The 14,461-nt window shown below is 38.2% G+C and overlaps 1 protein-coding gene across 1 annotated transcript in view; it reads right to left on the bottom strand.

Moving 5' to 3' along the window:
- LOC105043128 (protein PIR) overlaps positions 1-14,461 on the bottom strand; it is a 134,552-nt gene that overhangs the window by 81,776 nt on the left and 38,315 nt on the right. Inside the window, exons 12-16 of the mRNA XM_010920544.4 lie at positions 14,098-14,191; positions 13,474-13,689; positions 8,915-9,126; positions 7,077-7,224; positions 6,534-6,702 (exon numbers count right to left, since the gene is read on the bottom strand). Of these exons, the coding sequence (XP_010918846.1) occupies positions 6,534-6,702; positions 7,077-7,224; positions 8,915-9,126; positions 13,474-13,689; positions 14,098-14,191 (839 nt within the window). The remainder of the gene's footprint in view (positions 1-6,533; positions 6,703-7,076; positions 7,225-8,914; positions 9,127-13,473; positions 13,690-14,097; positions 14,192-14,461) is intronic.

The raw sequence follows: 14,461 nt of genomic DNA, 5'->3' as shown, positions 1-14,461 counted from the left end.
CGAAGGGTAGTGGAGTGGAATCGTGGCTATCGCCGTAGCTCGCCATGTGGAATCAGTTGCGGGGAGTGGAGCGGCGTCCGTTGTCGTGACTCGTCAGGGAGTGGTGGAATCGCACAGGATCCGCTGTAGGGGGTGGAGCAGAATCGTGGCCGTTAGTACGGCCTGCCAGGGAGTAATGGAGCTGCATAGGGTCCGCCGCAGGGAGTGGAGCAGTGTTGTCTGTTACTGTGGCCTGCCAGGGGGTACAGACTTGTCGGCCGAAGTTCGGTTAGAGTCGGAAGCGAGGTCCGGCACCTGTAGGAGCTCGGACGAAGTCTCTCTGTAGCTGGCGAGACCAGGCTCCCATAGGAGTTCGGACGAAGTCTCCCTGTAGCTGGCGAGACCAGGCTCCCGTAGGAGTCCGATCGAAGTCTACCTGCAGTTGAAGTTGGTGACGGAGCCCGGGGATGGAATTTACCTGTAAGTGAAGCCGTGGGCGGAGCTCGGCTCCCGTAGGAGTCCGGGTGGAGCCTTTCAGCAGCTGAGGTTGGGAACGAAGTTCGACTCCCGTAGGAGTTCGGACGAAGTCTCCCTGTAGCTGGTGAGATCAGGCTCCCGTAGGAGTCCGGTCGAAGTCTACCTGCAGTTGAAGTTGGCGGCTCCCGTAGGAGTCCGGGCGGAGTCTACTGGCAGTTGGAGTTGTGGGCGGAGTCCGACTCCCGTGGGAGTCCGGACGAGGTCTGTCTGCAGCCGGAGTCGGGGGACGAGGCCCGGCTCCCGTAGGGGTCCGGACGGAGTCTTCCTGCAATTAAAGTCAGAGGCGAGGTCCGGCTCTCGTAGGAGCCTGGACGAAGTTCACCTGCAAGCGAAGTCGGGGGCGGAGTCCGGCTCCCGTAGGAGCCCGGACGGAATTTACCTGAAGCCGTGGGCGGATCTCGGCTCCCGTAGGAGTCCGGGTGGAGCCTTTCAGCAGCTGAGGTTGGGAACGAAGTTCGGCTCCCATAGGAGTTCGGACGAAGTCTCCCTGTAGCTGGCGAGATCAGGCTCCCATAGGAGTCCGGTCGAAGTCTACCTGCAGTTGAAGTTGGTGACGGAGCCCGGCTCCCGTAGGAGTCTGGGCGGAGTCTACTGGCAGTTGGAGTTGTGGGTGGAGTCCGGCTCCCGTAGGAGTCCGGACGAAGTCTGTCTGCAGCCGGAGTCGGAAGAGACTCGCGAGGGTTAATCCCGTTGAGAACTTCGGCTGAGGATATTTTATACCCAACAACAATCTTTACAAATTTTCAAATATACTTATAGATAGTTGGCTTTACCAAACTTCACATCATTTCTTAAAAAACAAGAATCATTAAACATTTAAGACTTAATATCAAGAACCAAAATTTCTTGTTGACCACAAAAGTCCTGTTATAATCTAGCCTTAGGCATTCTTCAAATTTCTTACAATTGAGGTGCCAGGCAGCAATTACTTCAATATATCAACCTAGATCATATTGATCACTTTAGCATTTATACCACTATAATCTCTCTCTTAATCATCATAATTCTAATTCTAATATTTTTTTTCTAATATCAAATTTTTCAGAACCTACTATTTGTTTTCTTCTTTCTTTTTAACAACCTGAATCAAAATTTGTTCTACTGGATTCTAGTACGTCCCTCCACTTGGCATGCTGACAACCTTTACTAGATTCCTTTCTTTTCTTTTCTTTTCATAACATTACCGTAATCAGCATACATATAGCTTCTTTCAAAAAATTATAACTAAGTTCTTGCCCACTACATACCTCCTACATGCTCTACTAATTACAAGTTTTCAAATTTTCAAATAAGTAATAAAATTAGATCTAATTGACTTTTAAGTTTTATCACCAAATATTCTAATGCTTAAAAGACCTTGAGTTTTATTACTTGCATCACAAGTTGCCAATATCAAATTTTAGACACTTATTATTCAACCTACATGTCCTTAAAGAAATTCTTATCGAAATGATTTCAATCTTTTAAAACTACCTACATTCTTATACTATGACATGCAAAGAATTATATAAAATAGGAGAATTTTAATTTTAGCTTAGTATGTCACTTCTAATTTATTCCAAATCTTAAATTTCTTTCCAAGTTCATTGAGAACATTTGATCAACTGTCAATTTCTTGAATTCTTGAATGTTATCTTAAATCCTTTTTCAAAACACACCAAGAAATTCAATTAATTCTTAAAATTTCTAATGATATAATTCAAAATTGATCACTACTGACTCCTCCAATTTAAAGTAAAACTCGAATAAACTCAAATCAAGATATTAAGTATGGTATAAACTTGTCCTATGCAATAATAAATCATACATTTATTTCCTTCATCCTCTTTCCTTCCACATCAATTTTCTCCAGATGAAGATTCAGTATCTAGAGGGAGTCCTTGTCTCAACTTTGTTACCTGACGCTGCAAAACAGAGCATTTCTCAATATGTTTCTGATTTATATCCCTTAATCTATCGTAGTCCTACCTCAATTACTGGAATTCTGCTCTTATAGCATCATAGCCAGTACTTACCCTTTGATAATAATACTTATAATATTCCCTATCTGAAAAATTAACATAGTGCACCTTAAAGTGAAATCAGTGCTTCAAAGTATCAAAAGCATACATCGCTGCTTGCTCCTCGGACTTTACATGTATCCTAAGAGGGCCAACTGTCTTGATAGTTTCATGGGGTTGATCCCCTCTATTAATAATTACCTCCACAAAAGACCTAACATACTGCCCTTCATTCATCTCAATTCCATAAGTCGGATATGGTAGTCCCAACTTTCTTGTGACCTCTATCAAGATGACCTTTGGGGATATACCAGTTACTTCCATTATCTGCAACCAACGCTCCATATAACAAAGAATAACACTAATCATATATTTCATTCATCAAAAGAATTGTCAACAACGTAAACTTATACTTCTGACTTATGCTTATAAGTAAAATACCAATAATTCATAATCATCAAAATTACTTAAATGATAATTAATAGCTCACCTCTAGTATGATGATGAACTCGGACCATAATGGGACTTTCCAATATTGTAATTCATTAATATTACTATCAACATTCATAACACCACTGATACTAGTTTCAATTTATTACTAAAATATCATTAAGAACTTATTTTAAATTCTAAATAGATCAAAATATAAGATTAACAACTATGTCTATAATAACAAAGACAAGTTTTTACATCTTATTGTCTCATAACTACCCCACTTACACTCAGTGCATGCCTTGATTCTAATACATTTCTATAAACTAAACTTATGCTCTGATACCACTTTAACCGTCATGCCCCAAATCCCAAATTTAAATTAAAATAAAATTTGGAAACGTGAACTGCCGCCGCATACATACAGAGTACTGTCCTTAGAGGCATGCAAGGCATCCAACCTGACAAAACTTTAATATAATATGAAAGATAGCATGCTCATCGCACAGGCAATGGTATTAACAGAAATAGCTATTGCATATATCAATTTTAACTTCAACTTTTATAGTAATCCATATTAGTTTTATATAGATATCATTATACATTTACTACCCCTGGGACTAACCACCTTTCACAGACTGTCCTCACTTTCTATATACAAACCCCAAAATTCCAAGGTCCAGCCCCAAAACTAGTCCCTAAATCTGTAAACCACAGGTGAAGGTTTATAAGCTTCATGACTCAGTAACCAAGATATAATGAAGAAATCAAGCTGCTGGAGCCAAATATACACTTGATATAAGAATTAGTGTACCAACATAATATATATGGTTAGTGTCAAACTTATAGCTCTCTTATATAGATATAACCATGTAAACCAAAAACTCATGTATAAATTCAAAGTATTTCAGAATCCACAAAAATCAGATGATTACACCAAGGTTTCCAATAATATCATAAGATTGCACCTTTCAAAAGTATTATATTAACTCATCAGACTATACACTATGGCCACATATAATCTCTATGACAGGGATCATAGTACCACATTTAATCCCTTGCGGAGTAGGTCCAGAATACCGCATGTAGCCCCACGGAGTAGGGCAATAGTGCGAAGTTTCGGAACAATCCATATTAATTGCCGACATATAACCCCTACGTGGCAGGATCTACAACGTAGGTAGACTGAGAGTTCAATACATATACACAAACTCAACTCAAACAATCTTTATTATAACATATATAAGTTGCAACATATATAATATTCTGAATCAGTACATAAAATTCATAAAAGTGACTAATCAAACTTTCGATAATCCATATGCAACATAATGTTCCAAATCAATGTGCTCACATTTGCTAATATGAAATCCAAAGATTCATACAAGTTTTTCCAGAATTCTATCAATTAGAAATCATTCAAATAAACCTGTAATTATCCATTTGCAAAACACCATGAATACTTGAGATGTGAAATACTCATAATTATATAATCCATGCTTGGCTTAGTATGACCAGCATGACAAATAAATAGTATAATTTTCAAAGTATTTACAGCAATTAAATCAACGAATATTCTCAAGATATATGTATTTATCATTTTATGCAATTACTTTGATTAAGTAGAGGTTACTTACCTTGCAGATATTCACTATCAAGTTATTTAGTGCTCACCAATACTCCTCAAAACCTAATAATTTCGAAACACACATCCAGCTGAAATCAGTGCCATGCTATAGCCTTATAATAATCTATAGAATTTCCTTAAAATTCTAGCATCTAAATTTCTGATTAAGTGCTTCTCTCTGCATAATAGTTCCAATCCGAGATTTATTTACCCTATCAAATAGCATCCAAAAATTTTCAATTTTGCGAATTGGTTAAGCAATAAGTTGACAACCATCAATTAAATTTTTAGATTAAAATACTTAACCATTAAAGAATTAAAAATTCCAGACTATCACTGGCAGATTCAATCCCTCTCAAAATCAACAACAATCTTTCCTTAACATTCTTCTCCTATTACCCCAAACCATATAATAATTAAGTCCCAAACTTAAATCAAATTAAATGCCAAAAGAGGTTTAGTGTTTACTCACGATGATAAGGAAAAGAACCAGGGCAGCAAACTACGCCAAAGAAAAGCAGAAAATAAGAAGAAGAAGAAGAAGAAGAAGAAGAAGAAGAAAAGAAAGATGGGGGAACAAGAGAAAGATATAGAGCATGTGAGAGAGGGAAAAAAGCGTGTGAGGGAGAGAGGGCAAGGGAGACAGAGAGCGAGGGAGAAGTTCTGTTCAAAGCTGAAATAGGGGTTTGTTTTGTTTTTGTTTTTTTTCTCTTTTCCCGTGATGGGGTTGCACGCGGCTGCCCCACGAACGGCCACAGGTCCGCGACATGTGGACCCCCATGTGGCATGCGAAATGGACCCTGGACCGGGTCGGGTCTCACAAAAGTGTCCCAGTTTCTCCATGAAATGGGATGCCCCCACTATCCCGTCCCGTCCTGGCAACAGTTCTGATCATGTATCTCGATAGATATCCACCATCTCTCTCCCCTTCTTCCTTCGTTTCTTTCTTTCTTTTTTCTTTCCTTCTTGTCTTCTACCTTTCTTCCCTTTCCTTTTTCTTTCCCTTTATTCTCCCTTCCTTTCTTTTTTTCATTTTTCTTCTTCTTTTCTTTCACTTTTCTTTTTTCTTCATATTCCTTGCTTCTTTCTTCTTTCTTCCTCTCTTCCCACGTGGATAGGTTTTCGAGTATCGGACCCATCTTGGTCTCGTTTCTCACAAGAATGAGATGGGACGGTCAGGATTCCCACCCCCGCCCCCCCCCCCCCCCCCAATCCCACTAGGACATAAAACCTTGCCACAAATATTCCATAAAATTAGTTTTATGTTGAGATAACCATCCTCATCCATTCAATTCTAGTGCAAAAACTTATCCATCCTTTTGATGCATCTAGTTTTCTTGCGTAACTAATACTACGATCCCCATATGCTTGTGCTCTTGTACAACATCCCTATGGTGATCCTTGATTTTTTTCTATGTACTCATAGAAACATGGCACTCTACTACTCTAGTCATCCTTATATTTTTCTGACCTTTCTAGGCTGATAAAAAGAAGCCATGGTGTTTAATCCTTGAGATTCTAACAAGTTGGATTTTCATTTCACTAAGTTTTATTGCAGCATGTTTTACGCAGATGGTACATCGGTTAAAGATCCTACATATTGTATGGATAGCCCACAAAAGAAACAAATGTCATTACCTAAGGAATTATTCATATTTCATAGGAATTAGTATCATTCCCAATTCTCACAATAAAGATATTTCCTAGATAAGCCATGGAAGATGCTGCACACAAACTAGTTTAAGAGCACTTTAGTAACAAGCTTCTATCAGCCCATTAAACAATGTCATTTCCAAAAACTCATGCAAGCAGAGTACTTCACAATAAAAGGAAAAATAATTGTGTCACCATTTTTAAATCAAAGTAAGAAAATAAATAAAATCAGTATACAATACTTCAATGAAATTTACTAACTTGGATTTACATCTATAGCATTAGTTTATGGAGAAAATTGGTACCTGTGTAATCCAAGATATGAAGAAAAAAGCTAAGCTTGTAAAAGAAGGTCTCCAATTGCTTGAGATCTTCAACCGAAAATCCTGAGCCACTATTTCCAAAAAGCCCTCCAGGTTTTCTCAGATTTCCACCAGATACAAGCTCACAAATGAGAAATTGCAAGCAATGAACCTAAAATTAGATTATTCACAATCTTATATGTCAATTAGAGCTGCAAAAATGAAATACACAGAACACATGCAGTTGGACCATCAAAATGTCTATGAAATATAGAATGAATAATTTTAACATTCAAGTGACCTACAGGGTGCAAGAAATTCACTACTTCATAACATTTAGTTCATCAAGAAAGGATTGTGATATGTCCCATCAAAAATGCTAATAGACGATCCATTAGATATTTGTCGTCTTGTAAAGAAAGAGAATCTTTTAAAGTTTAAACATGATAAAAATGTAAATTTTGTAAGATCCAGTCTAAGAAAATGATCGCCCAAACACAAATTGTCACTTGACACATACTATAAAGGAGAACAGATCAATTAAACCTGAGCAGCAGTTGGAGCAACTGGCCTAGGATAAAATGTATTCTGTTTGGTTTCATCACTTTCTTGATTCAATGAACGTAATTCTGGTTCAGTTTTGCTTGTGTTTGCCATCCAATCTGCTGAAAGGGTTCGCATATCGGACAGAATCCTGAAATTAAGGATGCAAAATATGAACTCACACATTAACTCATGCAACTTCTGAATCTGAATGTATAAAAATCTAATGAAAACAAAAGATAGTATTAAGAAAATGCATAATGTTCACGTAAGGCATATGATCCTTTTGACAGAAGATTCGTAATAAATCAAGGTAACCGAGCATATATCACAGGATGTAGCAGAACTACTGTAGATATTAACAACATGAACAAAAGATACAATAGTGTGCTATAGTGACAAAAATGTACTGACAAACATAGTATCTGATTCAGGATTATTCTAGGATCAATTAGGCAAATTTGAATTTCAAGCCAGATCAGTAAGAAGACAAAGGACTCAGCAGACATAACAAATAACTTTTGATATTCAACAGTGATATATTAACAGAAAAAGGAAACAGGTTGGAGATAACTGGCTTAACAATATATATATATATATATATATATATATATATATATATATATATATATATATATATAGTTTATTCAACAAGAAAAGGCATGCTTATGAAAACCTGCTCCCTTACATGCATGAGTAGCACAAATCTCCTGTAGTATTTGTCATTATCAAGGATTAAAACCACAATCACCACACAGTTGAATTCCTTCCTCGGAATTATAATCCAGGTTCCCATATATAATAACCCACACATCCTTATATTTAATTTCACCTTTTGTTTGTTTAATATGTACAAATGCTATGTCTATGTCTTTATGTTGTACTTTATTAGGCTATTAAAAAATTAGTGGTATTAAATTAGAGTTTAAGACTTAGTGAAACATGCACCAAAAATGACCCGTTGGCCTTAATTTGGCAAAATCTTGAAAACCACTATGAATTGCCAAGCCAAACCAATTTCATGAGACCCTAGAATTCCAGAGCTTTGAAACAAGCACAAAATTGGCCTATTTTTGATCCCACCGATGCACTTCTTCTTGGTAAGGTATTGGCTTGGTACAGATCATGCCAACAGGCATGCTAATACTACGTACAGTAACGTGTTGTAATAAAGTGGAATATTTCACACAGCTCCTTTAGTGAATGTACCGAAATGCCTGGAACTACTAGGAAAAAAAGAATCCTGAAAAACCAAAGCTGTATACCACAGTAGTATTCAGATAACAAAATCATAAGTGTGCTTGCAAATTTAACCTGCATCCATGGAAGGGTTTCATAATCCTTGAACCCTAAAATTGAGATAGCATGTAAAAGAACTAATATGCTGACTGTCAAGGTTTTTAGCAACAGTAGCAGTATGCATAACAATACCCTGTTGGTACAGTAGCACACTGCTAGGATGTGCCTCCAAGTGCTAGCACAATAAATGGGAGGCGATATACGATATGTCAGTATGTGTCAGTGCCAAGCAAAGTACTGGCACTGGTACCTTACAGATGTGGTACAGCATATCTGCTGTGGGCTGGTGTTCACTAGCATGCAATAGTACTTAATTATTTCCTTGATTGTATACGCCACTGTTAAATATATACAAGTCTAAAGCCAAATTATGAAATTGCTACAGTAGAACTACTTGGCAGTCCCAACTGAAACACTCCTTCACAAGCTATTTTAAAGTAACAGGAAAATCCATTCATTTCAAACCATAAAAGTACAAAACTCAAGTTAGTGTAGTTTCCAAGAAATTTCATGTATGATGATATCACAAATGTCGAATTCACCTGGATAGGTCTTTCTTTTTACGGAATGTAGTGCGTAACATTGTATCTAACTTATCCTGCACAAAATCCTGAACCTCTGCATGGATTGTTTCCCACAAAGCATCTGCTACCAGTGTGTCACAATGTTGCATCATCAAACCAACACTCTTTATGTAACTAACAAGCTCTAACAGAGCTTTTCTTTCTTCTGTTGCATAATTCCATCGAACCACCTGCATAGAAGTTATATTTTGCAAATCCATTAGCATAACATTGAAGACAGAAATAGGCGATGACATTAAACAACCTATACCATAACGATGATGATGATGATCAATCAAAGGTAATAATAAATTAATAATAACCAACTAATAATAAAAATAAGTTAATAACAATAATAATAACAATCCCAAATATTCCATATCTTGTAGCATTAGATGAATCCTGAATGCATATGAATAAAGAGAACTAAGGATCCTATTTGTTGCTCGAAAAAGTTTATGCAGCACCGGTAGAAATGCACTCTTTACCATGCACCGGTGCAAGTCAATATTGGCGGCATTTCTTGAACACTAGCAGGGCACTTCAGAGAACTCCTTGAAGCAATTATGTCATAAATTATGGAAGGACTTATGCAGGCATTTATACAAAACCAAGCATGGTTCGCCTAACCGCCCCAAACCGGGCAGTTCGGGGCGTGCTAGACCACACCGACGGCCAACCAATGCAGTTCAATGTCCGATTCAGAACGCCGGTGAAAACGGCGTGAGGGAGAAAGAAAGAGAAGAAAAGAGAGTAGAGGGGATGGAAGGAGATGAAAAGGCCAATGGTGGCCCGCCGAGGCCTCAGGGGCTCTGCAATCGTCCCCGAGAGAGATTAAAGAGAAAGAGAGGGGGGATGAACAAAAATGGAGGGAAAGATGGCGGAAAGGCCTCCGAATGGTGGGAATCGGCCCCACGGACGCTGCAGGTTCGAAATAAGGGTGGATCCCCTATTCATCGCATTTTTAAAAAAAAAACTTGATTCACAGTGAAACTGACAATGGGTACTTAAAGTGAAGCCGACAAACTTATTGCAGCTTCACTGTGAATCAATTTTTTTTAAAAAAACATGATGAGCAAGGGACACGTCCCTGTTTCGAACCCGCTGCATCCGCGGGACAAATTTCCGACATCCAACAGCCATGGCAACCTTCCGACGGCCTCCCCGCCGCCTTCTCCTCCCTCCATTTCTCTCCCTCATCCCTCTCTCTATCTCTCTCTATAATATCTCTTGCAAAGACTGCGAAGCCCCGAAGGCCTCGATAGCCTCTGCAACCCTCCAGTGGCCACTGCCGGTGTCTCCACCGACCTTCATCTCCCTTCCTCCCCCTCTCTCTTTTCCTTCTTGGTTCTCCCTTATTTCATGTCAATTCAGGCCCGATACGAGAACATACTGACTCATACCGTCGGCCAGTCGGCAAGGAGTCCAGTTTCAAGTCAACAAACCTTGGGACCAAAGAATCCAAATAATAATTCCTGGCCAGCTTTTCTGGATGCAGTCCTGGATTGTTATAAATCATATTCAGAGCGGACCCAACCTATAGCCCATGTGGACAAGGAGACTACAGCATGGGCTATTTTGAAGCTAACTGCAAGTCATTCATGGTGCACGCTCATGTTTGAGATGTGATTGTACTTGAGTTGGACCCTTAGCCTAGCAAGCAAGGATTCAAATCCCAGTGAGACGTCCCACGGGACACCGTGATGGGGTACCATCCCATATGTCAGGACAAGACTGTCTCGCTAGCATCCCAATGTTTCGACCAGGACATCTTGGGACATCCCATCCCAAGTGTCAAGACCAAGTGGGATGCCAGTACGTCCCGTTCCATGAGAAAATCGGGAGAGTCCCATCCTAGAGGATATAAAACCTTGCTAGCAAGAACACTGGGGATTAAACAAGGAGAGTGTCTGAGGACCCATCCAAGCATGTATTTAGTCCCACATCAATTATGCATCGAAGAGATCTCAGGTACTTATACACAGCTAAGGAATCCAAAAAATACCTTCCAATTAGTCTTTTAGGTAAGGTCCTACTTCGTTCCAGATTTTGAATGTTTGACATTAATGCAGAGGATTAGTACCAAAAGATATCAAGGATAATATTCTCCACTACCAATTTTGTCAATTTTGTCAGAGTTCAAATAAATTTCATTTTGACTGGATGACATCATGTTTAATAACTTCTAGATGGAAGCTTCCTCATAAAGTGAGTGGGTGACTATGAGAATGAAATGGTCCAATCTTTTGAGAGTGGTGTCTTTTGTTACAATTGAAAACCATGTTTCTTTTGTTATCCTTTTCTATAGAGCCTAGATAAATCAAAAAGTGATATACAGAAACTACACACTTCATCCATTCCTATCCTTTGAAAATTGTCCTTTCAATCCTTTTTTCCTATTCTATTTCTACCCTTCCCACTTCTGAGCGCTAGAAGAACATGTCCACCTGTTGCTCCTATATTTCCACCCTCTAGGTACCCCATAAAAAGAAAAGCTTGTTTACTTCCCTGTTATCACGCACCATAAAGGATCGCTAAAGAGGTTTGGTCATCCTATGGTCATAGAAGATCAACAGATAGTATTTAGGACAACATCCAATGCACTCTAATCCAGATTTCACTCAAGCCTTTCCTGCATATATTATTCAAATAGCTCTATGAATCAAGCTTCAATGATTGACCCATACAGGCCCATATAGGGGCTACCATGTCACGTGAATAAGGTACTAGTAGGGTATTGAGGTTCGGTAAGACTAAGAGTCAAACTGGTTCGAACTGAGTGGAACTGCTCGTGCCGCCTAGTTCCATGTTGTACCGACCCATACCACCTAGTTCAAGTAATACCCTGGCTAGGCAAGAGAAAAAAGCCTCCAACTCTATTTCGTATGGTGTGCATATTGTACCATCATCGTACTATATTGGTAAGGTATTAGTAAAGTAGCCGGTACTGATACAGCAAACCTTGCTATGCATATTTGATTTTCATGGAGTAAAAACTTGCCTAACTATATAATAAGATTTTCTCGGGTAAGCCATTAGCCCAATCAACAAAAAGACCTAATGGTCAAGCAGAAAGATATAAACAGTAAAATCATGCTTTGAGCATTGAGTAAATGCCTAATATGACCATGTAGTCAATGGTGTGAGGACTAAGAAAAAATAGCTTACCATATGAACAGCAGCCATGTCTTTAAAGAGTAGGCAAACAAGACCACCAAGTGCTACCATTGCCAAATAGGACCAAGAAGGGGCTGATAAACAATAAGACCAAGAATAAAATTAAGCTTTAGTAACTATATGTTCTAGCCAAGTGGGGATACCAAATAGGCTGACCTGACCACAAGCTAATTGTAGTATTTGTGACTGGACATGATCGAATATGAACCCTTCACCCGGCAAGGACATCAAGGCTCAAACGAGGAGAAGAGAGTATGTGAAGACTTGTGCAGGCATCTATTTAGTCCCACATCAATCGTATTTGTGATGATTTTCAGTACTTATAGAAGGCCAAAGAACTGAAATAGTACCTTCTAGCTAGCCCTTTCAGGTGAGATCCTAGGTTGTTAATTTAAGATGTTAAAGAAAAAAAAAACTATGATATTTATATGTATATAATATTATATCCTTTGTCATTATTAAGTTTTGAAAACTAGTAAAAGTGCCTCCTCAATAGCCAACATATTATTATGCTTAACGTGGAAAAGGAATATCTTGAAAATGAGTAGGCTGCAAAAGTCAAATAACATCATGTAATTTTCTACTTTTAGAACCTGAAGTGATAATTCTTTGGTCGACAATAAGCTCAAGAATAACCTCCATAAAGAAAATGCTTATTCCACAGAAAAGGAGGGATAACACCCCTCTAATAGTTAAATCATTAACAAGTAACAAACTAGTTTCTGAAACCACAAAAAACAAGACAAGTTGCCAGAAGACAGAAAGTAAAGCTGCTTAGTACCAAAAAGGTACTGAACTGATGCAGAGATTCAACAAAAAGTATGAGTCCTACCTAAATGGAAAAAAGAAAAACCACTCATGACTCATGTAAATCCAGGAGATTTATTCAGCAACTCAGTGACAAAATGCAAATAGCATGTCCCTAGTTCAACAAGCAAAAATTATCATAAACAAAAATATAATGCCAATCATGCCAACACTAAAGTATAACTAAACAATTAGTGAGGTATACCATTAGAGGTTGCAGTCAGCCAACAAAGCAATGGATGGAAAACATGGGAAAATGAATTAGACATGGAGAATTCATGCATGAATATGGATATATGGTGGCTAAAAGACTCTTTTATGAAAACTAAACACTGCCCACCAACTAAAAATAATAATACAAAAAAAAAGTTTTATCACCATGTCAAGAATCTGGACAGTAAACAGCTATTACCATAGAAAACATGGTGATGGTATAACAAGATAACATGAAGAATCCATGTGATAAAGCAATCATTATAGGACCAAAGGGTTATCAGGCAACCAACTGCATATTATATTTGGTAAACAAATTGACAGGGTGAAGTAAAGGAAACCTTTTCATAATCGAAAAACGTTGTAGCATTGTCGTGGAAATCCAGAGAAGCTGGTTCTTTACATGGACGAGAAAATTTCCAAGCACACTGTTCCCAAACCCGGCCTGTCCATCTACTAAGAAGCTGAAAACCTTCAACAACCAGGTCATACATGTTTCCTTTGACTTCCCTAGACCACTCAATATCTGCACCATCTGATGACTTCAGTATTACAATCTGGTGGAAAGAAATCAATGAGAAGGCATGACAGCAATTAGATACAGCTAAATCAATTCATTACAGCAATGCATATAAAACTTTTTAAATTTGTATTGGATATTGTCGCCAGAGTTGCACAAATTGTCCATGTTTACCATCATCAAACAAGATATTAATAGCAAATGCTTTTCTTCAGATCCAACTATCAGAAGTTAATGGAATCAGTAGCACACTCCTAAGGTAGATTTTGTAAAATGTGTATCAATGTAGATAACCAAGTATTGCTGTACAAAAAGCATCTGACGACACAATTTTATGTTTAGAAGAATGCAACAACAGAAGCAGAAGCATAAAAAATTAATAGGCATTAAAACTTATGTGGCAAAGCAGCCCTTCTTACTGGGTTAAAAAGATAAAAATGAGCACCTGATTCATGGCTGAAGCAAAGCGAATAGAGAAGTCATCATGCTCCGCACGAATAGTTCCAATATGGTTCACAATCAAATAATGCCGCTGATAAGTGGATTGGTTAAGGCATTTAGAGCAAGGAAATCCATTGGAGGTAAACATTCTCATACCACAAAATTGATGATTTCAAATATTGCCTTAAAGAAACTGGTGACAAATTAAATTAAGGATATCAGATGAGGATTGTTGATAAGCGACTGAGCAGATAAGCTACATTTGATCTTTTAATTATTAAAATATATAAAGGCAATACCTCAAATTCAAAGAGTGACTTCAAGCCGAAACCAAAGATATACGAATATAGTTACCAATGCACTTAACT

The sequence above is a fragment of the Elaeis guineensis genome, chromosome 4, assembly GCF_000442705.2.
Source record: "Elaeis guineensis isolate ETL-2024a chromosome 4, EG11, whole genome shotgun sequence".
Lineage (NCBI taxonomy): Eukaryota > Viridiplantae > Streptophyta > Magnoliopsida > Arecales > Arecaceae > Elaeis > Elaeis guineensis.
The sequence above is the reverse complement of the archived record's forward strand: the minus strand, read 5'-3'. Positions and strand labels throughout refer to the sequence as shown.